Below are 27,414 nucleotides of genomic sequence, written 5' to 3'. Positions count from 1 at the left end.
CTGTTTGTAATTATACGGTGACATGAAAATATTTTGGACAATATTTCAGGGCCTATTTCAGTACCTTTTCAGTACGAATGTATGCAAATAATTCTGACACGTCGGATTGAATTTTACGACAACTGTAACGTGTTCGATCTCACAAGGTCAAAGGTTAACATGTGAGGCCTTGTTTTTCAAAGCGTACAACGTTGTTAGGGGTAATTCGTGAAGTCGGAAAGGTAATATACACCAACAAGACATAGAATGTATACAAAATAGTCCCAGTAAACCACACACGGGGTCACACAAACACAACAGAGCTAGTTAATAGTAATGTACACGAATAAGTGAGTCATCTTCGAGAGCCACGATGCAGTATACAGACAGATAAGGTACTCTGCATCATGATGCAGGGTCACGTCTTGACCACTTCGCGGCTCTCGGCTACATCATCGTCTGAAATCGACGAATCAGTTTTTTAAATTTCGGACGTCTAGTTGCATTTTCTGAAACAATAATATGGGTATATTAAAAAAGAAAACAATTCATGATTACTGATGAGGATGACCAGATCAATACGAGAGAACTGACACGTATTTTTTAACAGCTGCAGCAGAAACCACACATTGATATCTAGCTAAGATACATAGCGTTCACTGTCATGTCAGTGAAGGCTATGTATCTTAGCTAATTGATATCTAGTTGTAACATCTAAAGTGACACAGTTGTAGCCTACAACAGCTTGAGTAGTACAAACATCCCAGCAGATCTATTTCAAAATGTAATCAACACAAAGGATGGTGCTCCACCCTGTGGAAACATTGTCCTTGTTTGTTCATTAACTGCTTGATTGGTTCAGATAGTAGTTATGAGCGAAAACAGTCATTTGATACCAAGGAAGTGAACCAAACTTAGTTGAACTACCATAGTAAAGCCAGCTAAACGTCTTGTTCCTACCAAGGTATACACCGACGAACTAGAACTACCAATGTGTCTAAACTCTGATAAACTGATGAATATTCACCAGAGTTAACTAGTCCACACCTGAGTTCAGAGTCTATGTTTACACATGGGGCTGAAACTAGGTCAGATATTTGCCCAAAACATGTATAATGATTAGCCACAATGTAAACCATTTTGAAAGTAGATAAACAAGTTAGAATATTTCATAAGAGTAGATTTTACAGTCTAATATCACAATCAGGGTTAATCATTTGGTGTTATGGTATTATGGCATGGACTCTATGTAACCCAGGTCAAAGTTCTCTCAAGGATTACTACCTATTAGTTATGGAACTTATTAACCAGGTCAGGGACTGTTGGCAGTCTCCAGCTGTTGGTAGTTATGCTGTAATCTTTGTTCAGTGACCCCTGCTGTATGAGCACATGTCAATCATTGCGTGCTGGAACACAGTGGGTAATATGCTGCTTGTGGATGTAGGAGTTTCCTGAAATACACCAGAGCTGCAAATTAAGTATCTGCTGTGAGATATTGACTTGAACTTGAAATTCTATTGGTGGCTGCTAGACGCTACAAACGTCTCACGTGTTGTGCATTTCATTTTGTGCATTTCATTTTGTGCGTCACATGTGTTGTACATGTCGCTATTGACGAGTCGAGTATAAGCAGCATGGAGAGCGATAGTATGTTGAATGAGAAATTTAAACGTCAGGAGCATGAAAAGGACACAGGTAATATTAATGTTTTGATGGGGTGTTTGTTATCATTGTATCTTTATTTGGGGAGTTTTGTGTTTATCTTTCCGAGCATTTTAGAAGGACTGTTCTGCAAGCAATGCAATATGTTTACAGGTTTGAGAGAGGTTAGCTTTTTCTATAGTTTGGTAAAAAATAATAGATGGGTATCATATAGCAGAGTGCCCCGTAATAAGGTTGATGTAAAACTGTTACAAACAGGAATCTATTTTATGATGTTTTTATGCTTACAAGGTTTCAGATAAGTTCATTTTCTTGGACTTCGAGCATGTCTGCTAAATGTGAAACAAACTGTCATGAGATTTTTCCAAAATTTGTAATGAGCATGATGAAATAGAAGATTGTCATTTTAGGAGCTATTTTATAGAAGGATGAAAATGTCCTATTGTCATTCACCTAAAGCAAAATCACTGCTATGTATTTGTTACAGTCTTACATCACATCATCATGATTACTATCATCATATCTCTAAAGGGCGGTGGGGTAGCCTAGTGGTTAAAGCGTTCACTCATCATGCTGAAGACCTGGGTTCTATTCCCCACATGGGTACAATGTGTGAAGCCCATTTCTGGTGTCCCCCACTGTGATATTGCTGAAATATTGCTGAAAGCAACGTAAAACCATATTCACTCACTCATATCACTGAAGTTGATACTTAGGATTTTATTTTGTCGTGCCTGTAGAACTGTTTGTTTATTGACCAGTTTGATGATTATTTTGCATATTTGTCATGTTAATACAGGTATTGATCACTTACGTTCTGACATTGTGAATCTTTAGGTTGAACTAAATCCTTGTTCTGTTCATCTTAATTTGCCAGCCAAGCCACCAGCAGTTTGTGCTAATAATCTTTCTGCTGTCTTTGAATAAGTATCTCGTCCAGCATGTCCAGATTAGTAGGTCATCTTGGACAAAGGTCTATGTGAGCTTTTGTTATAGTGGGAGATTGTCTGGGATCTCTTTTAGATTTGGACTTTAGACTTTTACTGTTACACAACACTACTGTGACTGAAATTCTGTGTCATTGGTCTCAGTCATGTTTGTTCAAACAGTTCCTAAAACTAAACACTAAATTATGTTTAAATTATTGTTGCAACAGTATTTATCAATTAGTTTTGGTTTTGGTTTTCAATTTATGCTGGGTTTGTTAATGTAACTATACTTTGTTTCCATGGCAACGGAACAGATGTCCCAGATGTTTTATGTTATTTTGAATTTTGACATTTTTATTATTCAATAAACATTCAAAACAGTTGTAAGCTAAATATGTCTTTCTAATATATTGCAAAAACAATTTCTATCATCAAGGAGTGCTTTTCCTCAAGGGTTAAAATAACTTTGCATGAAAGGGCTTTTTACATGGTTGAACAAGGTAAAGTCACACTTAGAAATCAGTGTAAAAAGTACAGTTTCTTGTGTAGAAAATATTTACGTATTTTTAAGTGAAAAATAGACTTGGCACAAAAAAATCAGACAAACATATGGAAAATGATAAATATGAGAACATGCTCAATGAACTGAATATATTGTTTCTTTGAAATATATTCTTTTCTGTGGCAGACTTACATATATAACGGCACAGGCAGACATCTTTTCCCGGCAGCAAACTTTGAACAAACCCCATTTCTATCCCTGTAATACCCATGAAGATCCAGGCTAGAATTGGTCTTCAGTAAACCATGTTTGTCATGAGAGGTGGTGGGCCGGTGGGGTAGCCTAGTAGTTAAAGCATTGGCTCTTCACCCCGAAGACCCGGGTTCGAATCCCCACATGGGTACAATGTGTGAAGCCCATTTCTGGTGTCCCCTGCCGTGATGTTGCTGGAATATTGCTATTGTATCCCAGTTCCGTAGATCGATGCTCATGATGCTGATCACTGGATTATCTCGTCTGGACTCCAATATTTACAGACTGCCGCCATATAGCTGGAATATTGCTGAGTGTTGTGCTAAACAACAACAAACCAACCAGTCTATCCCTGTAATGTCTTCTGATGCTTTTGCGTATGTTAAAGGTGGATGCATGCTTGACGTGCTCTTTGTAACAACCATGTCGTCTTTCATAGATGTCACAGGTGGCTCTTGTCATCTTTGGCAATGCAATTCGCTGTGCAGAGTCGCCTCTCTTTGGTACCCCAGGAACCTATCTCGGTTCTTCTGATTCTGTTGTTAATTTGATTTGGAAATAGCATACCAAAGTCCATTTGCATCTATTTAATTTAACTTTGAAAACATTACCGTCGCATGATATTTTTTGCACAATGTGCTCTGACCATAATACATATTCTTAGTCAATGACTAGGAGGCACTGTGGTATACACCAGATATTGTTGTTCATTTTATGTTAATCTTTAGTAAACACTGTAAACAAGGTGAACACAGTAAACATGGCGAAAATGATAAACAACAACAAACTGTTTGATTTTTGTACCAAAACTGAGAACACATTGACAGGAGAGTTCAGAATTTGATATTCATAGAGTTGTCTCCCTTTTCCAGAGGTCAAGATGGGTTTGTGGAGTCAGATGAAGACCTGGTTCATCCTTCATCTGATCATCGGCTACATCTTCATTGTGAGCGGACTTATCGTCACCTTCCTCATGCTCTGTTCATGTGTCATTTGGCCGTTCAACAAACATCTGTACCGCAAGGTCAACGTCCTTTTGGCCTACTCCCACTGGTGTCGTAAGTATTACAGTGTATTTCGGTAATCCCTTTTCATGTTGACGCAATCACGATCCTAGGGCTTTACTTGACGCAGAAATGTGTGTCTGGTATGTGGACAGTACAGAATGGATGCAGAAAAAAGTCACAAATTGTATACGAGGGATGAAGAGTTCCATCCATTTTACCAAATTCTTGTCAGGAAAGACTGACTGACTGAATGACTGAGTTGGGTTTTACGCCACTTTTAGCAGACATGGGCTTCATAACATTGCACCATGTGGGGAATCGAACCCGGACCTTCGGTGCGACAAGCGAATGCTTTAATCACTTTCAAGAAGGAGGGGTGGTGGGGTACCCTTGTGGTAAAAGTGGCTGCTCATCATGCCGAAAACCCGGGTTCAATTCGCTACATTGGTACAATGAGTGAAACCGATTTTCTGGTTTTCCCCAGCTGTAATATTGTTGGAATATTGCTGGAATATTAGGGGTGGGTATTGCAGAGAATTTTCATACTGCGATATATTGCGATGCGAAAGCATGTATTGCGATATGTATTGCAATACATTGCATGAAGTATTTTTAAACAAAAACTACTTATAATCGAGTTACTTCTTGATTTTAGAGCAAAAACACAACAAAATCACTAGGCTTGATGAAGCTTTAATAACAACTTTGAATCTTGATAAAATAAAAATGTGAATAATATTTGGCACAAATGAAAAAAGGACATATCCAAACATTTCCGAGTGTTACGATGTTTTCCGAATGCAAGTCAAAATACCGGTTTTCGATCAGCGATCTCAATACGTATTGTTTTCATGTCTGAACCGGTAAATACCGGTAAACCAGTTATATTGCGCAGCCCTATGGAATGTTGCTGTAAAATTGCTGAGAGCGGTGTGAAAGCCTGAAATGTAGGGTTCCTGTCGTTCATGTAGTTACTCAATCTAGCAGTTCTGGGCCCCGTTCCTCAAAGTAATCATAGCGCCAAGTTGATCGTAACTCCCATACTTTAACATTGACTTATGATTGTCGTAGCGCTACAATGACTTTGAGGAACGGGACCTGTAGACTACCCCATTTCAGTACTTTGCAGAACGTTTATATATTTCCATAAGTACCACTCAGGCTTGACTGTGATCTCCATTGAACTTGTATAACTGGCTAATGAACTTAACATGGCCAATTTAGGTTATTCTGAAAATATTATGCAATCACAGTTTGTTGCATGATCAGTGGTATTGTCACAAAGATAAAGCTATACTGATTAGATACCAGGCCAGGTTTCAAGACTTTTAGAAATCTTAAGCAGAATTAATGCATAAATCAGAGGTACAGATACGCTGCGTATCTGCGTAAATTACGCAAATATTTATGTGAAAACTCAATTCCTATTAAGTCTATTGCGTACAAGTACGCTTGAATTGTTGTAAATGCTCAATAAATTTGATCTTACATGCATACACACAAAGAAGTCAAATGTTAGCTTGTGTACTGGTAGATAGGTAAAATATTTGAGGTATATTGAGAGGTTCTGTTTCAACACATAAACTGGGCAACTTGCAGTCTTTATTATCGTTTCTCATATGACAGATCAAATATAAATAACAAACACATAAACATACATTTAAACTTTATCAAATATACTTTTACAATTAATGGAAAATGGCAAAATATCCAAATGAGTTTGAGTAAGGCGGGTACAATTTATTTGGTTACTCAAAGGAAAATTAGTATACCCAATTGAGATGAACACTAGCAAGTACATAACTCAATGACCCAAAAATTTATCGGTAGCTCTGATAAATCGACAAATGGGTAGAAAAATCCTGTATTTTATCCTCAGGTGCGAATTAGCAAAGTATTCACATACCTCACATCATGGTTAAAAAAACGTAGCCATTTCTCGCACTATTGGTTGTCGTTTCTCGTGCTATTGGTTGTCAGGTCATGGGTTCAGGTCTCTGTCCAACCACTGTGGAATAACTGTCAGGTCAATACAGCTCCATATGCCCAATCAGCTTGTAAGTTTTTATGATGAGTATAATGAAGAAAATTAAACAAAGAAGCACAATACTGTTGCTGAAAGGTAGAGCTGACAATTGTACTAATTTGTCTCAATACCGTACCACCTGCTGGCATGAGTTCTAAATAGGCATAATGACCCCAGTGCCCATAGCTTGTTGATAAATGCTTCATGAAGATAGCATGGTTGCTCTATTTGACTGCTGTTGTTTAGTGTCATAACTCCTGACAGCAAGGGTTATCAGACATGTTATCAAGAACTAGTTTGCCTGGCCTCGGCTTGGTGTTTTTTGGACATCGAGTATTGACCCACATTTTTTTATCCTCTACTTTTGGTAATAATAGTTTTCCTTGCATATTGGACCCTGTGAAGATACGGGTTAGAATTGATCTTCAGAAACCCATGCTTGTAGTAAGAGGCGACTAACGGGATCTGGTGGTCAGGCTCGCTGACTTGGTTGACACATGTCATCGATCCCAATTGCGTAGATGGATACTCATGCAGTTGATCACTGGATTGTCTGGTCCAGGCGCGATTATTTGCAGACCCTCGCGATATAGCTGGAATATTGCTGAGTGCAGCGTAAGACTAAACTCACTCACTCTTTGCTTATTGAAGACATTTTTACTTTCTGGTTCAAGACTGTTGGGTATTTTGTATTTTTAAACCAATGAGTGAGCCTAAGTTTCCTTACCGATTGTAGTTTAAGGTGATTTTTTTAATTTGTTTCATGTGCCCCAAATATCGAACGTGTCACATAAACTCACGACATGGATAAGTATGTTTAATTAATGATAATAAATAAGCGAGAAATATAGCTTGTTTCTGCATTATTTACTGTAGCAGACTTCATGTCTAGGTGGGATGGTGGGGCAGCCTAGTGGTTAAAGTGTTCGCTCACCACGCTGAAGACCTGGTTTCGATTCCCCACATGGGTACAATATGTAAAGCCCATTTGCGGTATCCCCTCCTGTGACATTGCTGGAACATTGCTGAATGCGCCGTAAATTAAACTCACTCACTCACTCACCTCTCATGTCTTGGTATTCCCTGTAGTCTGACTGTCGATTTGTCAAGACATAATCGGATGCAAACTGAAAATCGTGATTTGGGAAATCACGCAGAGTTCGATTTTTTCACGTGTATTTTAACGCAAGTATCTGAAGATCAGTTGGGAAATGGTGATTCATTGTGCACACTGTACACCTGTCTGTACCCAGCTATCTGTCTAGCCCACCATTATGAAACTGGAATATTGCTTATACAGTGTTTCCCTGTTTGGTAAACTATATTCTCTTATTTCTCAGGGGACAGGGGTGGCCCAGTTGCCTGAAGGTCCAAAATTCTCTGTGCAGAGTTGCGTCCCTTGGGCATGCCAGTATCCTATGATAGTGGGTTTTGGTCCTGGTTTGTCCTGATTATGCTTTCTAGGTTTCTGCCAGCATGTTAAGGTTTCACTAAAGTGGTAAATGTGTAAGACATCAGTCACTTCATGCTTTAGAATAGGATAGGTCTTCAGCAACGCTGACTTGGTTGCCACATGTCATCGCTTCCCAATTGCGCAGATCGATGCTCATGTTGTTGATCACTGGATTGTCTGGCCCAGACTCGATTATTTACAGACCGCCGCCATATAGCTGGAATATTGCTGAGTGTGGCGTAAAACTAAACTCACTCACTCACTCACTCACTCACTCACTCACTCATGCTTTCCGCCGACATTAAACTGATACACAGTGATATACCAGACATACCGTGTCCGTATCACATTCTCTCTCTCTCTCTCTCTCTCTCTCTCTCTCTGTCTGTCTGTCTGTCTCTCTCTCTCTCTCTCTCTCTCTCTCTCTCTCTCTGTCTGTCTGTCTGTCTGTCTGTCTGTCTGTCTGTCTCTCAAGCGTTACTAATTATTAATTTCTGATTGTTCCAGATTTCACATTCCTGGCACAATGGTGGTCAGGCTCGGACTGTCTCCTGCATGTCAGTGAGGAGGATCTGAATATGATCGGCAAAGAACACGTTCTCGTCATCATGAACCACAAGTACGACATTGACTGGCTCATGGCCTGGATACTGGCAGAGAGATTCGGCATGTTGGGGGTGAGTCCAAGTCTACACTTTGGGAGCATTACTTCTTACAGTTTAAACACACAGTACTGGAAAGCCTCTCTTACTTGGAAACTGTGTTTGCCAGTTAGGAAAATACTGGTGCCCTCCTTATTAGGGCTGAAACTGTATTCCACGGTATTTTGCCTTCGGTTCGGTATATGCAATCCAAAAATTTGGTTTTCGTACCGTCATTTGATTAATCTTCTTAAACTTGTTCTTAATGTCTAGAAATCGAATTATTTTGTCAAGATCTATGAATTTCTTTGCATTTCTTTTCTTTTCTACATTATCATATCTCATATACCGAACCGAAACAGACCGAACTGAAGGCCTTGTACCGCAATACGTACCATACCGTGGTAAGAGCATACCGTTTCACCCCTACTCTTTATCTGTGTGTATAGTAACACCGTGGAAACCAATTGTTGAAAGTACCCCATTACTCAAGTTCTCACACACCGAACTCTTTATGTACATGATAACCCTCTGTAGCCTGATAATAACATGGAAGAATAACTACGAGGGGGATCAACATTTCTGGAATTGTCCCTTTCTGTGCCTGGCCATGTGGGGTCTCTGGGCTATGCTGGTTGTAAGAGGTGAACAAGTGCCTGGGGTGGTCAGACTCGGTGACTGCTTGAGGGCATGGCAGCTTATCCTAATGGTGGATCATTGCTTAAAATATCAATCACTGAATTCTTTCTATTATCACCCCCTGCTGTAGGGGGATATACGTTTGTGCTCCGACTGGCCGGCGGAGTGACAGTGACAGATTTTCTCAAAAACAGTTAGGGAAACCAAATTTGGTATGTGTTATGGTCCTCATCATGCGTTTCTTGATGTAGTTCAAGTCATCCCTAATGGTGGCAGATTTTCTCTAAAACAGTTATAGACAGGGAAACCAAATGTTGCTACACATTTACTCATGTTCTAAGGAAAGGCAAGCGCAGTTGTGGCTGCGGGCTTGTTCTTCATGACACCATAAACTGTAAGACTGCTCAGCCGTTCAACACAGTCTCATTTGATATACACTCCTTCATGTAGTGTACAGACACCCCAATCAAGCACTCACACTCTTTTCCGAATTCGATATTTCGGATAAATGTAATATCACCTAAGGGAAAGTTATCTATGAGGACATTTTCATTTCATTGTCGTTTCTGAGGTGATCAACATCAGACATCATGGTACACGGATGAAATAAGGAGAGCCAAGCAACTCGGATGCAAATCAAAATCAAATCAAAATCAAATTAGACATTTGTATAGCGCTCCATATATAGTCCTGCTCATGTGCGCTCAGTTGAATTGTCGTTTGAAGAGGATGTTTTTGAGACAAGATCGGAAACTGTTGATATTTTCCGATTTTCTGACATTTTCAGGTAATCCATTCCAGAGTACAGCACCCGCTGTGCTAAATGTTCTGTCCCTGTATGTTGTGGTTTGGACAAATGGAACATCTAAGCTTTGCTGACTAGCTGATCTGAGTGACCTTCCAGGCTTGTGAATGTTGACTAGTTCCTGGAGATGAATGGAGCAAGCCCATTAATGGACTTGTAAACAAACACAAGAAGTTTGAATACAACTCTGTCTTTTACAGGGAGCCAGTGTAAGTCCTTCAGGACTGGTGTTGTGTGCACATACATATGTGTGCATGTTATGAGCCTGGCAGCTGTGTTTTGAACATGCTGTAACTTGTCCATGTACTGCTGCTGTATTCCATAGAGTAGACTGTTGCAGTAGTCTAGACGTGATGTCACAAATGCATGGGTTAGGCATTTACTGATGGTGTGTCCATGTATTTGCTAATCTGTCTGATGTTCCTGAGGTGGAAAAATGCAGAAGTTAGAAAGGCAAATGAGACGCACTCAACTGACAGTCCACATTGTCAACCGACTTTTTGAAGAAGCTAAATTTGACCATTTTAAAACTGCAATTACAATTGCCACCAGTCAAAAGGAGGTATTCAGTGTTTCTAACACCTTGCTCTTCAAGAAGAAGCAGAGTGCTCTCCCCTCTCATACATCATCAGACAAGCTGGCTGAGACTTTCTGTTCCTTCTTCAGTTCAAAGATTCTCAAAATTTCATTTGAACTGGATGTACCAGTTCGACAGCCAACATGTCGACAATGAGACATTAATGACTACCACCCCAAACACGCTGTCATCCTTCAACCACACTACCGACTTCTTACTGAAGTTGATATGAATGGTGCTGCTGTGCTGATCCTGCTGGACCTATCAGCAGCTATTGATACCACTGATCCTGCTGGACCTATCAGCAGCTTTTGATACCACTGATCCTGCTGGACCTATCAGCAGCTTTTGATACCACTGATCCTGCTGGACCTATCAGCAGCTATTGATACCACTGATCCTGCGGGACCCATCAGCAGCTATTGATACCACTGATCCTGCTGGACCTATCAGCAGCTATTGATACCACTGATCCTGCTGGACCTATCAGCAGCACTGATCCTGCTGGACCTTGATACAGCACTGATCCTGCTATTGATACCACTGATCCTGCTGGACCTATCAGCAGCTATTGATACCACTGATCCTGCTGGACCTATCAGCAGCTTTGATACCACTGATCCTGCTGGACCTATCAGCAGCTATTGATACCACTGATCCTGCTGGACCTATCAGCAGCTATTGATACCACTGATCCTGCTGGACCTATCAGCAGCTATTGATACCACTGATATCAGCAGCTATTGATTGCTGGACCTATCAGCAGCTATTGGACCTATCAGCAGCTATTGATACCACTGCTGGATCCTGCTGGACCTATCAGCAGCTATTGATACCACTGATCCTGCTGGACCTATCAGCAGCTATTGATACCACTGATCCTGCTGGATCCTATTGATACCACTGGACCTATCAGCAGCTTTTGATACCACTGATCCTGCTGGACCTATCAGCAGCTTTTGATACCACTGATCCTGCTGGACCTATCAGCAGCTTTTGATACCACTGATCCTGCTGATCCCAAGGGACCTATCAGCAGCCACTGATACCACTGATCCTGCTGCGACCTATCAGCAGCTATTGATACCACTGATCCTGCTGGACCTATCAGCAGCTATTGATACCACTGATCCTGCTGGACCTATCAGCAGCTATTGATACCACTGATCCTGCTGGACCTATCAGCAGCTTTTGATACCACTGACCATGGAATTCTCCTTGCCCTTCTTGAAAACGTCATTGGAATCAAAGGTAACGCTCTGGCATGGTTCAAGGCATACTGAACTGACCGGTGCCAAACAGGTGTCATCAATGGCTCAACATAAAGTAAGCATCACCTTAAATATGGAGTTCCTCAGGGAACTCATGTCCCGAAAACAAGAACAACAGTCTACGGTGACAGGAGTTTCGCCAAAGTAGGCCCTGCAATTTGGAATGAACACCTACCAAATATCAAGCAAATCAATGACTTCTACACTGTTGCGGGGGTTATTGATGACCATGTCTTCTTGTTTACCTCTTAGTGCAGCAATAGGGAGTGAGTGAGTTTAGTTTGACACCGCACTCAGCAATATTCCAGCTATATGTATATAGTAAATAATCTAGTCTGGACCAGACAATTCAGTGATCAACAACATGAGCATCAATCTGCGCAATTGGGAACCGATGACATTTGTCAACCAAGTCAGCGAGCCTGACCACACGATCCCGTTAGTCGCCTCTTACGACAAGCATGGGTTACTGAAGATCAATATTCTAACCCGGACCTTCACGGGTATGTGCAGCAATAAACAGAATCTGTGGTTAGTTTGCCAGTTCATGGATTAGCCATCATTGGCCGAGTAAATTGTTATCATTGAATGTTATCTTTGAGGTTATGGGCAGAAGTGAAAATACCTCACTTGAGACAGGTTAAGCATTGTACGGATGAATATGTCATGTTTCTTCCCATGGAAGGTTCATTGTGTGTTGAAATAACTCTGAGTTTTGTCTCCGCAGGGCACCAAGATCTACGGCAAGGAGATGCTGAAGTATGTGCCTCTGATTGGGTGGGCGTGGTACTTCACCGAGAGCATCTTCCTCAAGAGGAAGTGGGAGTCAGACAGGAAGACATTAGTGGAAGATTTACAACGCGTAACTGACTATCCGGATGACTATTGGGTTACAGTACGTATGTGTGTGTGTGTTACGACTGAGTTACAGTAACTATCTGTGTGTGTAACTGACTATCCGGACGACTATTTGGTTACAGTACGTATGTTGTGTGTGTTACGACTGAGTTACAGTAACTATCTGTGTGTGTAACTGACTATCCGGACGACTATTTGGTTACAGTAATGCGGTGTGTGTGTTACACTGAGTTACGTTACTGACTGAGTTACAGTAACTATCTGTGTGTCTGTAACTGACTATCCGGAGGACTACTGGGTTACAGTAAGCACGCATCCGGAGGATGTGTGCTAGCGTGTGTGCGCGCGCGTATGTGTTACTACAGAGTTACAGTAACTATCTGTGTGTGTAACTGACTATCCGGACGACTATTTGGTTACAGTACGTATGTGTGTGTGTTACGACTGAGTTACAGTAACTATCTGTGTGTGTAACTGACTATCCGGAGGACTACTGGGTTACAGTAAGCACGTGGTGTGTGCTTGCTGCGTGCGTGCTGCGTATGTGTTACTACAGAGTTACAGTAACTATCTGTGTGTGTAACTGACTATCCGGAGGACTACTGGGTTACAGTAAGCACGTGTGTGTGTGGCGTGTGTGTTACTACAGAGTTACAGTATCTATCTGTGTGTGTAACTGACTATCCGGACGACTTATTTGGTTACAGTAAGCATGTTACAGTGTGTGTGTGTGTTACTGACTATCCGGAGGACACTGAGTTACAGTAACTATCTGTGTGTGTAACTGACTATCCAGATGACTACTGGGTTACAGTACGTTTGTGTGTATAACCAACTTCCTAGACAGCTACTATCCAGACTATTGGGATGCACTAAGCTTGTGAATGTGTTACCTATTGGTACAATGTTTTGGTTCAAAAGCACCCCCAAATATTTATGATTTAAAATGAGATTTTTAAATCACCCTTACTTTTTGTGCTGAAGTCTCACTGGGTGACAGATTTTCTGACTAATGAAGTGGAACATCCTGATGTCTTTTGCCAGCTCCTGCTGTTTCCGGAAGGGACGCGGTTCACCGAGTCGAAACACAAGGCCAGTCTGGAGGTATCCCGGGCCAAGGGCTACAAGGACATGAAACACCACCTGCTTCCCCGCCCCAAGGGCTTCATCCTCTCTATCAACGGCTTGAGGGGGAAAAGTAGGTTTCACATGTCAACTTGGTGTGAACACAGATTCTACCCAAACTCATCACAATCACAATCACATCCTTGTGTGAGCAGACTAAACGTATAGATTTGTTCAGGTGAAGCTCTTCTGTTCGATAGCCTAGTGGTTAATGCATCCACTCGTCATGATGAAGACCCGGGTTCAGTTCCCCACATGGGTTCAATGTGTGAAGCCCATTTCTGGAGTCCCCCCGCCGTGATATTGCTGGAATATTGCTAAAGGGGTATAAAACCATACTCCCTCCCTCCCTCCTTTCCTCCTTCCCTCCCTCACTCACTGAAATCTGTGTACATATATGACAGTCATAGTAGGGAACCGCCTCCGTGGTGTAGTGGTTAGAGCGTCTGCCCGGAGAGCGGAAGGTCGCGGGTTCGATCCCCGACCGCGTCATACCAAAAGACATTAAAATATGGTACTTGTTGGTCCCTGCCTAGCTCTCGGCATTAATGGGTACAAGGACTGGTCGGCTCGGAGTCAGTATAATATGTCTGAGTGGGGTATTCATGCTTCACTGCGGCATGGTATCTCAGTGAGCTAGCACTATAAAACCAGCTTAAGTCTGGGCTAGTACAAGCAGCCGCACATACACATACACACGCATGAACGTTGTCATATGAGCGAAATATTCTCAAGCACGATGTTAAACCCAATTTCACCTCACCTCACCTCATAGTAGGGCATCTCTTTGGTTCAATGCTGATATCTTGGGACAAATGCCTTGTATTGTGATTGAATTTCAAATGTAAATGCAGCTTCAAATACATTATCATATTTTGTTTCTGAGTTATAGTCTGTTTGCAGTGAAAACGTACCAATGAATTTCACTTTAAACAAAAAAGTAAATCGAATAAAGTGAAATTAAGATTGCAAATCCTCATAATTTTACCTTGCCAATTGAATATTTAAATCTCAGAATTTTATTCAACTTAGGATAAAAGTTGTTTAACAAATGATCATAGTTTCAAATCGCTATTATTAGTTTGTATTACAAGGGGTATGCACATTAAATGAAACACCGAGAACAAGTGGGGTTGGTCGAAGTTAATGCTCATCGCGTACCGCGTCTCACTGTTCCAACTACAGCTCTAAATTTAAGTTTTGAAATTCGATCATGAACCTTAAGGGCACATCACATTTGTTTGCTAGTGATTGATGATTAACTTTTAGTATCTTTAAATCCATGTTGGATTTTTATACATGATTATTTGCTTGATGATATCAATTGTCCTTTCAGTACCTACTATTTTGGATTTAACAATTGGATTTGACCAGGCGGGCCCAGAGCCGACGTTGATGAATATATTACAGGGAAAACCTCTGTCGTCTCGACTCCGTGTCAGGTAGGAAGGTTTACATTGGTTGTGTCATTAGCCGGGTTTAAAGTTTTCATTTGAAGATGATTTAAACCATACAAGAGGTTGGTAAATAATGATCCAACAAGTATGGGTTATCTTCTCTTAGTCAATGATACAAATGTCAGTCATGGTTGCAGGGCATGTGGGCTCAGGATATTTCATGTTGTGAGTGTTCCATACTTAAGCAGCCACATGGGTACAGAGGTACAGATACGCTGCGTATCTGCGTAAATTACGCAAATATTTATGTGAAAACTCAATTCCTAATAGGGCTTTTGCAAGTATGCTTGAATTTTTGTAAATACTCAATAAATGTGATCTTACATGCGTACACACAAAAATGTCAAAATCTTAGCTCGCTGACCGGTGGGTAAACAAAATAACTGTGGTGTATTGAGCGATTCTATTTCAGGACATGAACTTGGCAATCTTTCTTATCTCTTCTCCGGAGAGCGGAAGGTCGCGGGTTCGATCCCCGACCGCGTCATACCAAAAGACGTTAAAATATGGTACTTGTTGGTCCCTGCCTGGCGCCCGGCATTAATGGGTACAACAAGGACTGGTCGGCTCGGAGTCAGTATAATGTGTCTAAGTGGGGTATCCATGCTTCACTGCGGCATGGTATCTCAGTGAGCTAGCACTATAAAACCAGCTTAAGTCTGGGCTAGTACAAGCAGCCACACATACACACACACACACATGCACGTCGTCATATGAGCGAAATATTCTCAAGCACGACGTTAAATCCAATTTCACCTCACCTCATCTTATCGTTTCTCATATGACAAATCAAATATAAATAACAAACACATAAACATACATTTAAACTTTATCATATACTTTTACAATTAATGGAAAATGGCAAAATACCCAATTGAGTTTGAGTGAGATGAGTACAAATTACTTGGTTACTCAAAGGAAAATTAGGATACCCCCAACTGAGATGAGCACAAGCGAGTACATAACTCAATGACCCAAAAAGTTATCTGTAGCTCTACTGGTTAGGTTTTAATTTATCAAATAAATTCTCTCCTTTAACTTTCTTTAAATCTGAACTAATTTGAAATAAGTAATAGTTGGTTTGTGATTAAACGCCACACTCGACAATATTACAGCTGTATGGTGGCTGTCTATAAATAATCAAGTCTGGACCAGACAATCCAGTGACCATGATCATGAGCATTGATCTACGCAATTGGGATATGATGAGTTGTGTCAAGCAAGTCAGCGAGCCTGACCACCCGATCCCGTTAGTCGCCTCTTACGACAAGCATGGGTTACTGAAGACCAATTGTTACCCAGATCTTCACGGGTCCAAATAAGTAATAGAGCTGACTAAACTGACAAACTGAATTAGTTTAATATCTGTTTCTGTTAGGAATTGCTACTATCCTTCCAATAATACTGGCTAGTGACAATAACTACCTACTAGTATAGATGATTGGGGTACTGGATCAATCCACCCATCTAAGTTCACTTTGGACGTCATATAGATCTCATCAGAGGGTATCCTGGTCAGGTATGACAGCACATCAGTGTGACGACATTCACAGATACCAAACACAGATAACATTGTTCTCAATCAGTCCATATCAATTTATATCACAATGCATCAAGACGCTAACCTTCTCAAAAGTTAGCAAAATGCTGGAAACTGTAACAGCTGCTGTCTCTGTGTACAAAACACATAAAACTGAAAAAAATGGAAACACTTACATCAACCAGTGTTATATTACACCATAATGTGAAACTACTTCTTAAGCCTTGATAGACTGAAGGTCAAGTCCTGACCTTCAGTTCAAACTAGGGGCGGTGGGGTAGCCTAGTGGTTAAAGCATTCGCTCGTCATGCCGAAGACCTGGGTTTGATTGCCCACATGGGAACAATGTGTGAAGCCCATTTCTAGGGCTGTGATATTGCTGGAATAATGCTAAAGTGGTGTAAAACTAAACTCACTCACTCACTCATTCAATCTAAAATAGTGTTGGGAATTGGTTAAAATCTCATTGATGATTGGTTCATTACCACCAATCAATCATTGAAAATAATTGGTTAGCGTCATTTATGAAACTTGTTAAAGCACAAAAAAATAAGGAAAAAAATGTAGTTATTTTTGGGTTCTTGGGGCAAAAGTTCACATCTTTAAAGGATGACTAGTATGCTAGGAACATAAATTTCTTGGTGTCTTTAAGATAAATTCAATCATGACTTGGAATGAGCTTGTAGTGCTTATGAAATGTAAGACAAACCAACCTTGTGAAAAATATTGTTGATAAAAACAAGTGTTCCAGAATTGTTTGTGTTTGATTATGAGAAAACATGATCGATTGCTTGGTCGTTTAGTCACTGCAACCCATCTTCGATTATTTCAATTAATCGGACCACCACTAGTCTAAACTGACCTGAACTACCCAAGTGCCCATCGACTTCTCAATGTCATACCAATTACCCAAAATATTACTGCCCATTACCCTATTTTACCGCATATAAGACAAGTTTTTTCGTTTCTAGAATTAGTGTTGTTTAAAGGGGTTTTGCGTTATACATGACGTAGAAGATCAAACAGTTGTGTTGACTGACCATCTCAATCAGTGTCTGATAGCCACTGATAGTTTTTACAGTAAAACCTTGCATTTTGATTGAAATACCTGTTCCAAGAACCATCTTGATATATAAGCTTCTATCGTATCCAAATTCCTTCTTCATCGTATACATATTCTGCAAGATCATCAAAGATCTTCATCACTTCTGGCTCTCACACGACAATTAGCGGAAATACCGATGTGAAACCCAACTCTGTGACTCGAGCCATAGTGTGATATATCGGCCGCTGTTCCTGTGGCCGAATTATCTTTAAGAGATACCCTTGAAGATCCGGGTTAGAATTGATCTTCAGGAAACCATGCTTGTTGTAAGAGGTGACTAATGGGATTGAGTGGTCAGGCTCACTGACATAGTTGACGCATATCATCGTATCCCAATAGCGTAGATCAATGCTCATGCTGTTGATAACTGGATTGTCTGTTCTAGACTCGATTATTTACAGACTGCCGCCATATTGCTGGAATATTGCTGAGTGCGATGTTAAACAACCAACTAAACCAAACCCAAATCTTCTTGTAATCACTACATGGGTGACTGCCTCCGTGGTGTAGTGGTTAGAGCGTCCGCCCGAATAGCGGAAGGTCGCGGGTTCGATCCCCGGCCGCGTCATACAAAAAGACGTTAAAATATGGTACTTGTTGGTCCCTGCCTGGCGCTCGGCATTAATGGGTACATCAAGGACTGGTGGGCTCGGAGTCAGTATAATGTGTCTGAGTGGAATATTCATGCTTCACTGCGGCATGGTATCTCAGTGGGCTAGCACTATAAAACCAGCTTCAGTCTATGCTAGTACAAGCAACCGCACATACACATACACACGCATGCACGTCGTCATATGAGCGAAATATTCTCCAGAGCAACGTTAAACCCAATTTCACCTTACCTCACTACATGAGTTCTGTCAGATACCATTTACCTTACAACTAGTTCATGGTATGAGTGAACTGTGCCTGACAGTCATGAGTGCAGTAGTCTGTTTCTTACACATCCACACATCTCACTGTTTTCGCATCAAATCAACTTTTGTTTTGTGTACTCCATGAACTCTGTTTACAGGAGGATTAATCTAGAAAGCGTCCCTGTTGACACAGATGCTCATTGTGCGGAATGGTTGAGGAATCTTTTTCATGAAAAGGTATCAGTCTGACAACCTGATGTGATGCAGAGATGCCAACCTCTACGAATTTTAACCTCAAACTACGCCAATACGACTGTGCTAGAAATTCTAAGAAATTCGAAGAAAGTTCATTAATGTTTGGATATTTAAAAAACATATATTTTTGTTGATTACCGGTAAATACATTTTCGGACTTCACTTACCTTCCATTTATCAAATTAAATGACATATTTGAACTGGAATCATTGTAAGTAACAATGAATTTATCAAAATTGTCTGTTAGAAATCTGAAGCTGATTTCAATACCTTTGCAATTTGACCCACTTATTGTGTATCGGCGGAAAATGATGATCCTATCAGAATGATTTAACCAAGTGACCATTCTTTCCGTTCGATTATATGAAACCTGTATGTGAAATTAAAGCTTCACTCTTGATTAGGGTCATATTATCTTTCTCAGAATCCATCATGATTTTAAGTATTTAGTTGACTACCAATTTTACGGTAAAAATACTAATTTTGAAGCTTGAAACCACTATTTGCAGCACTTTGGGGTTGGCATCTCTGCGTGATGTAATGGTCATACTTAGTAAATTAGAAGATGGAGTAACGTTGTAGTAATGTAACTGACAAATATTTGCTGTAAACTTCATCTATAAAGAAATCAAAGGGACTGTTAATTTCAGGTTGTTGTAACCTTAGTTCATTATATACATTTTGACTGAAATATGCAGCAAATGTTTGGGACCCCCCAAAATAATTTGTTACGTGAGTATGTCGATTATATGAGTTGACCGCCTCCGTGGCATAGTGGTTAGAGCGTCCGCCCGGAGAGCGGAAGGTCGCGGGTTCGATCCCCGACCGCATCATACCGAAAGATGTTAAAATATAGTATTTGTTGCAAGGATTTACGCGAATTCCTGCGTCTATAAGCATATAAATTGACAATGGACGCAACCAAATGTTTAAGCGCATCCACAGGGACTCAAAAAAAGTGACAGTAAGTTATCACTGAGTTTGTTACCAGCTGGGCTATGGTAATATTTGCAATTTAATTACTGTAACAATGTGATAATCATGATACACAATACAATAACAGTATTAATAATAATATTTAAGTGTCTGGGACCCCCATTTTGTTGTCCAGGACCCCTGAACATTAAGAGTAAGAGTCCCAAGGACCCTCAAAGATAGGACTCCATGTAAATCCCTGTTGTTGGTCCCTGCCTGGCGCTCGGCATTAATGGGTACAACAAGGACTGGTCGGCTCGGAATCAGTATGATGTGTCTAAGTGGGGTATTCATGCTTCACTGCGGCATGGTATCTCAGTGGGCTAGCAGTATAAACCAGCTTAAATCTGGGCTAGTACAAGCAGCCGCACATACACATACACATGCATGCACGTCGTCATATGAGCGAAATATTCTCAAGCATGACGTAAAACCCAATTTCACCTCACCTCACCTCATTATATGAGTTTGTAACAAGGCGTCTTAGTTTAATTTACTGTTTTGGTAAACAGAATAATTGCTGTAAGTAAAGTCAAGAGCAATTTTTTCTAGTTTAATGTTTGAATAATGTTTTTGTTTATTACAGGATGAGATTTATGACCATTTTGTTCAGACAAATACATTTGAAGGTAAAGGCTATCACAAACCGCGACGCGTCCAGGACCTGATATTCTTCCTGATGTGGGCAGTGATCACTTGTGTACCGCTGTTCCACTACCTGGGAGGAATCTTCCTGTCAGGTTCCCTCACGCAGCAGCTCATCTTTGTAGGCGTCGTCGCAATAGGTAGGTGTAGTAGTGTGTTATTACAATAGGTTGGCGGAGCTGTAGTGTGTTAGTACAATAGGTAGGTGGAGCTGTAGTGTGTTAGTACAATAGGTTGGTGAAGCTGTAGTGTGTTAGTACAACAGGTAGGTGGAGCTGTAGTGTGTTAGTACAATAGGTTGGTGGAGCTGTAGTGTGTTAGTACAATGGATAGGTGGAGCTGTAGTGTGTTAGTACAATAGGTTGGTGAAGCTGTAGTGTGTTAGTACAATAGGTAGGTGGAGCTGTAGTGTGTTAGTACAATAGGTTGGTGGAGCTCAATGTTTTAGTACAATATGTAGGTGGAGCTGTAGTGTGTTAGTACAACAGGTAGGTGGAGCTGTAGTGTGTAAGTACAACAGGTAGGTGGAGCTGTGGTGTGTTAGTACATAGGTTGGTGGAGCTGTAGAGTGTTAGTACAATAGGTAGGTGGAGCTGTAGTTGTTAGTACAATAGGTAGTTGGAGCTGTAGTGTGTTAGTACAATTGGTAGGTGGAGCTGTAGTGTGTTAGTAGAATAGGTAGGTGGAGCTGTAGTGTGTGAGTACAATGGGTAGGTGGAGCTGTAGTGTGTTCGTAGAATGGGTAGGTGGAGCTGCAGTGTGTTAGTACAATAGGTAGGTGGAGCTGTAGTGTGTTATTACAATAGGTTGGTGGATCTGTAGCATTATTGCAATGGGTAGATGGAGCTGTAGTGTGTTAGTACAATAGGTAGGTGGAGCTGTAGTGTGTTATTACAGTAGGTAGGTGGAGCTGTAGTGTGTTATTACAGTAGGTAGGTGGAGCTGTAGTGTGTTAGTACAATGGATAAGTGGAGCTGTAGTGTGTTAGTAGAATGGGTAGGTAGAGCTGTAGTGTGTTAGTACAATAGGTAGGTGGAGCTGTAGTGTGTTATTACAATAGGTTGGTGGAGCTGTAGTGTTATTACAATGGGTAGGGGGGAGCTGTAGAGTGTTATTACAATCGGTAGGTGGAGCTGTAGTGTGTTATTACAATGGGTAGGTGGAGCTGTAGTGTTGTTACAATGGGTAGGTGGAGCTGTAGTGTGTTATTACAATGGGTAGGTAGAGCTGCAGTGTGTTATTACAATAGGTAGGTGGAGCTGTAGTGTGTTTGTACAATAGGTAGGTGGAGCTGTAGTGTGTTAGTACAATGGGTAGGTGGAGCTGTAGTGTGTTATTACAGTAGGTAGGTGGAGCTGTAGTGTGTTAGTACAATGGATAGGTGGAGCTGTAGTGTGTTAGTAGAATGGGTAGGTAAAGCTGCAGTGTGTTAGTACAATAGGTAGGTGGAGCTGTAGTGTGTTATTACAATAGGTAGGTGGAGCTGTAGTGTGTTATTACAATAGGTAGGTGGAGCTGTAGTGTGTTATTACAATAGGTAGGTGGAGCTGTAGTGTGTTTGTACAATAGGTAGGTGGAGCTGTAGTGTGTTATTACAATAGGTAGGAGGAGCTGTAGTGTGTTAGTACAATAGGTAGGTGGAGCTGTAGTGTGTTATTACCGTAGGTAGGTGGAGCTGTAGTGTGTTAGTACAATGGATAGGTGGAGCTGTAGTGTGTTAGTAGAATGGGTAGGTAGAGCTGCAGTGTGTTATTACAATAGGTAGGTGGAGCTGTAGTGTGTTATTACAATAGGTTGGTGGAGCTGTAGTGTTATTACAATGGGTAGGTGGAGCTGTAGAGTGTTATTACAATCGGTAGGTGGAGCTGTAGTGTGTTATTACAATGGGTAGGTGGAGCTGTAGTGTTGTTACAATGGGTAGGTGGAGCTGTAGTGTGTTATTACAATGGGTAGGTAGAGCTGCAGTGTGTTATTACAATAGGTAGGTGGAGCTGTAGTGTGTTATTACAATGGGTAGGTGGAGCTGTAGTGTGTTATTACAATGGGTAGGTGGAGCTGCAGTGTGTTATTACAATAGGTAGGTGGAGCGGTGGTGTGTTATTACAATGGGTAGGTGGAGCTGTAGAGTGTTATTACAATGAGTAGGTGGAGCTGTAGAGTGTTATTACAATGGGTAGGTGGAGCTGTAGTGTTGTTACAATGGGTAGGTGGAGCTGTAGAGTGTTATTACAATGGGTAGGTGGAGCTGTAGTGTTGTTACAATAGGTAGGTGGAGCTGTAGTGTGTTATTACAATGGGTAGGTGGAGCTGTAGTGTTGTTACAATGGTTAGGTGGAGCTGTAGTGTTATTACAATGGGTAGGTGGAGCTGTAGTGTTATTACAATGGGTAGGTGGAGCTGTAGAGTGTTATTACAATGGGTAGGTGGAGCTGTAGTGTGTTAGTACAATAGGTAGGTGGAGCTGCAGTGTGTTATTACAATAGGTAGGTGGAGCGGTGGTGTGTTAGTACAATGGGTAGGTGGAGCTGTAGAGTGTTATTACAATGGGTAGGTGGAGCTGCAGTGTGTTATTACAATAGGTAGGTGGAGCTGCAGTGTGTTATTACAATAGGTAGGTGGAGCGGTGGTGTGTTAATACAATGGGTAGGTAGAGCTGTAGTGTGTTATTACAATGGGTAGGTAGAGCTGTAGTGTGTTATTACAATGGGTAGGTGGAGCTGTAGAGTGTTATTGCAATGGGTAGGTGGAGCTGTAGTGTGTTAGTACAATAGGTAGGTGGAGCTGTAGAGTGTTATTACAATGGGTAGGTGGAGCTGTAGTGTGTTAGTACAATAGGTAGGTAGAGCTGTGGTGTGTTAGTACAATAGGTAGGTGGAGCTGCAGTGTGTTAGTACAATAGGTAGGTAGAGCTGTAGTGTGTTAGTACAATAGGTAGGTGGAGCTGTAGAGTGTTATTACAATGGGTAGGTGGAGCTGTAGTGTGTTAGTACAATAGGTAGGTAGAGCTGTGGTGTTTTAGTACAATAGGTAGGTGGAGCTGCAGTGTGTTAGTACAATAGGTAGGTAGAGCTGTGGTGTGTTAGTACAATAGGTAGGTGGAGCTGTAGTGTGTTATTACAATAGGTAGGTGGAGCTGCAGTGTGTTATTACAATAGGTAGGTGGAGCGGTGGTGTGTTATTACAATGGGTAGGTAGAGCTGTAGTGTGTTATTACAATGGGTAGGTAGAGCTGTGGTGTGTTAGTACAATGGGTAGGTAGAGCTCCAATAGCATCTCATAGACTTGCCATTAATGAAAGTGATGCTGTATTTTGAACACAACTTACGTCTGGTATTTGATTGTTTAAATGGAAAGTGTTTCAAATGCCATCATCTTCTGTTTACAGCATCTGTTGGAGTTCGTATGATGATTGCCGTTACAGAAATTAAACAAGGTTCCGAATATGGGAAGAAAGAAAACTAGCCCTCTCACAGGACAGGGAGAGTCCTGGCTTTCAACTGCCCATCTTTTTCTACAATTGCAATCACCAAAGTGTGTGGCACTTCATTGTATATTTTTGAGACAGAATTTTACAAACATGAGTTCTAGTTCTCAAATGTGTAGTTTTGTATGAGTGTGAAAATCTGTTTTATTCCAACCTTGCCATCAACAAAATGCCCATTGATGAGTTTCGTGTGTATCTTCATGTAGTTTATTGCCGAATGTGTACTGAATGCTGCTCAGTAACAAACATACTTGTTACCGTTACGTTTTATTATGTTGATTCATAGTACATGAGAATATGGTTAAAAAATATATACTGATAGGTATATCAAGCATTTAGTTTGAGGTATATTCTGAAAACTGACGTTGATTTCTTTATATTTTTAGATGGAGTAATATCCTGTGTTTGCATGATTTTAATTCATTTATTTTAAATCTCTCTGCATTTTATGGGATTAAAATTTGAATGAATTGCTAATTAAAGTTTAAGCACATCCTGAATCATATGCCCAGAGGTAGAGTTGGGCTCAAAATAAAAAAAAAACTTTAAATTTAGAGACATGCAATATGATAAAATTGGGTATAGTCATTACGTTTCCATTAATTTAACAAGGAATGAAACTGGTTTGGCTGTAATACTCATTATCTTTGGTTTACTGTTACATGTGAATATGTTCACTGATGTCTGGTCATGCTCACCATTATGAAGCATTGCAAAATATTTACCTAACCAAAGTCTGCAAAAAACTGAGTGAAAATTAACAGGAACGTTACGATCATGAGTAGGGCTGGCTTATCGACACAGATCATAGAGATCAAATAACTGTTAACTAAATATCGATAGATTATCGTTAATTACTGGAGGCAATACTTTTAGGAAAAATGCCCCCCAAATGTCTGAAATAAATAAATATATTTAACATCGCAGGTGAGTGGCAATGAATTATTAACAAAACAGCATCCTGAACATAATTTTGAAGCAGACCATGAATAAAGCCTTTGTATATTTTGTGAGAAAATTAAAACGGTTTCAATCTCAATAGTTAATGTATGACATTTTTCATATCGATAATCATTAATAATTTTTCCTATAGACGATATTTTCGATTATCAATCATTTTAGCCAGGCCTAGTCATGAGATAGTTTAACACACAATAAATAGAATGCTGACACATGTGAAAGGTTATTGCATATGTTTGAAAAAAACATATGACCCGGTGTTGGATTTATGCACAGTGTCTTAGAATGAAAGAACAGGGTAGTAGGTCAAGTATTAGATATATTGACTATCGACATGTAGTGCTTTGTCATCTTTATACACAAAGATCAGTAGTAATTGTTTTGTTACCTGTTCTCATGAATGAAATCCAGTGTTCTGTTGTCCATTAAAACAGAAAATACATGCAAAGATATCTTATGATTGAGGTGACTTCTGAAATTGTCATGCACATTCGCAAACTTGGTATGTTTTATTGTTTGTGGATTGTATGGCTTGTTGCTTATGATATCGACCACTGGTTTCCTTGCAGCAAACTCGATGACATACATCCCTATGTGGTATGGTTGGAATATTTTTGTTTGCGGCATAAAACAACATATCCCCATGCTAGTTATTGGTTCATATTGATGGGTCACAATATTAATTATAAGATTTTCATCCAGTTTTAAATAAATATAAGGTTGGAGGCAACTGAATGTTTTTAATGAGACAATCATGGCATTAAGGGGGTGGTGGGGTAGCCTAGTGGTTAAAGTGTTCGCTAGTCACGCCGAAGGCCTGGGTTCGATTCCTCACATGGGCACGATGCGTGAAGCCCATTGCTGGTGTCCCCCATCAGGATATTGCTGGAATAATTCTAAAAGCGGAGTAAAACCCAACTCACTCACTCACTCACTCATGGCATTATGTAACAATACCTTTTGATGGGTCTGACTTAGATGAAGAATGAATGTATGGAAAGTGTAGACTGAATTTCATCCAATAATTCTCACAGTAACACCATCTGTGGTTACGTTTGTACGATAGCATGATGTGAGGGAGGGTGGTAACAATAAGGATGGGGATGAAAATCCAATAATTAATTCATTGTGACCTAACATATCTGCTATATGTACATTGTTTGCAAGTTAGTAATCTTAACTAACTCCTGGAGCCATTCTGATAATCTCGAATTATCTGCCCTTGATTTTCAAGGACATTTTACCGACCAATCAAACATCACAATAAGGAAAAGGTGAATCAGTATGATGTGTAACCCATTTTGAAGCCAGTTTGACGGATGTGAAGACGTCCTTTCATTGGCTTTTTCGTCAGTTTTCAATGTGGAAATTCTTGCAGACTTGATCGTAATGGTCCGGACACCACATTGAGGCTGGTTAGTAACGCACATACTGATTGTTCTTACCCGTTAAGGTCCGGGTTCTAGAATTGATCTTCAGCAACCCATGCTGTCGTAAGAGGCGACTAACAGGATGGGGTGGTCAGGCCTGTGACTTGGTTGACACATGTAATCGTATCCCAATTGCGTAGAGCAATGTTCATGCTGTTGATCACTGGATTGTCTGGTCCATTATTTACAGACTGCCGCCATATAGCTGGAATATGGCTGAGTGTGACGTTAAACGACGAACAAACAAAGGAAGCTGATTGTTCTGGAACGATGATTAGCATGCAAATGATATTCAATCATGAGAATCAAGAGCAGGTGATTTGAGATTCTGACAACAACAGAATGGCTCCGGGATTTAGTGTAGGATTGCCAAAATGCAATCCTCGGAGTTAATTAGGTCGAGCCTCGTAGAATATAGTCTGCTGTTCATTCCATAACACGGGCTACTCTTATGTAAATAAGAGCCCTGCATTTATTTGTGTATGAGCTCAGGACAATTGTATATACTGATGATTTTAACACAATATATTCACTTCTACTTTACTTGTTGAATATATGCAATTACTTCTACTTGTACAGTTGATCCAGTTTGAATGGAATTGTGTATATTCTTGTACGTGTATACTACTCCTAAGGACGTGCTTTTCATTTGACTATGGTTAATCTGTCATCACGTGACTATAGACGTATGTATAGACAATGGATGTTCCTATATTCTTTTGAGTAGTCTGCGTCATTATTTATTAGTTCTAAGGCTACGACAAAGTGATTATTTTGAAGTTGTTTGGTATCCAGATGAGATAATTCTGTAATTCTGTCAATGTAAATTAATATCTGAGAAATATTAAATAATCATTATTATTGGATATTTATATAGCGCACATATCCACGCACTAGTGCATGCTCAGGCGCTGGTATTTTTCCCCTCGATCATTGGATGTCAATCTCAACGGCACATCTTATTATCAATCTCAGCTCCC

General features: G+C 40.5%; 1 protein-coding gene across 2 annotated transcripts; it reads left to right on the top strand.

The window, feature by feature from the left end:
* Positions 1 to 142: 142 nt before the first annotated feature.
* On the top strand, positions 143 to 27,414 carry LOC124258259 (1-acyl-sn-glycerol-3-phosphate acyltransferase gamma-like). Of its 2 annotated transcripts, none has more exons than XM_046692328.1 (9): positions 143 to 221; positions 4,197 to 4,382; positions 8,318 to 8,487; positions 12,471 to 12,638; positions 13,646 to 13,799; positions 15,063 to 15,168; positions 18,844 to 18,922; positions 20,502 to 20,700; positions 23,946 to 27,414. In XM_046692328.1, the coding sequence occupies exons 2-9, from the start codon at positions 4,205 to 4,207 to the stop codon at positions 24,020 to 24,022; spliced, it is 1,131 nt and encodes a 376-aa protein (XP_046548284.1). In that variant the 5' UTR covers positions 143 to 221; positions 4,197 to 4,204; the 3' UTR covers positions 24,023 to 27,414. The 2 variants fall into 2 exon arrangements, with proteins under 2 accessions (XP_046548284.1, XP_046548283.1); XM_046692327.1 differs by lacking the exon at positions 143 to 221 and adding an exon at positions 1,011 to 1,674.

Source organism: Haliotis rubra, unplaced genomic scaffold, assembly GCF_003918875.1.
Source record: "Haliotis rubra isolate DU_JTF1 unplaced genomic scaffold, ASM391887v1 Scf689, whole genome shotgun sequence".
NCBI classification, from domain to species: domain Eukaryota; kingdom Metazoa; phylum Mollusca; class Gastropoda; order Lepetellida; family Haliotidae; genus Haliotis; species Haliotis rubra.
The sequence above is the reverse complement of the archived record's forward strand: the minus strand, read 5'-3'. Positions and strand labels throughout refer to the sequence as shown.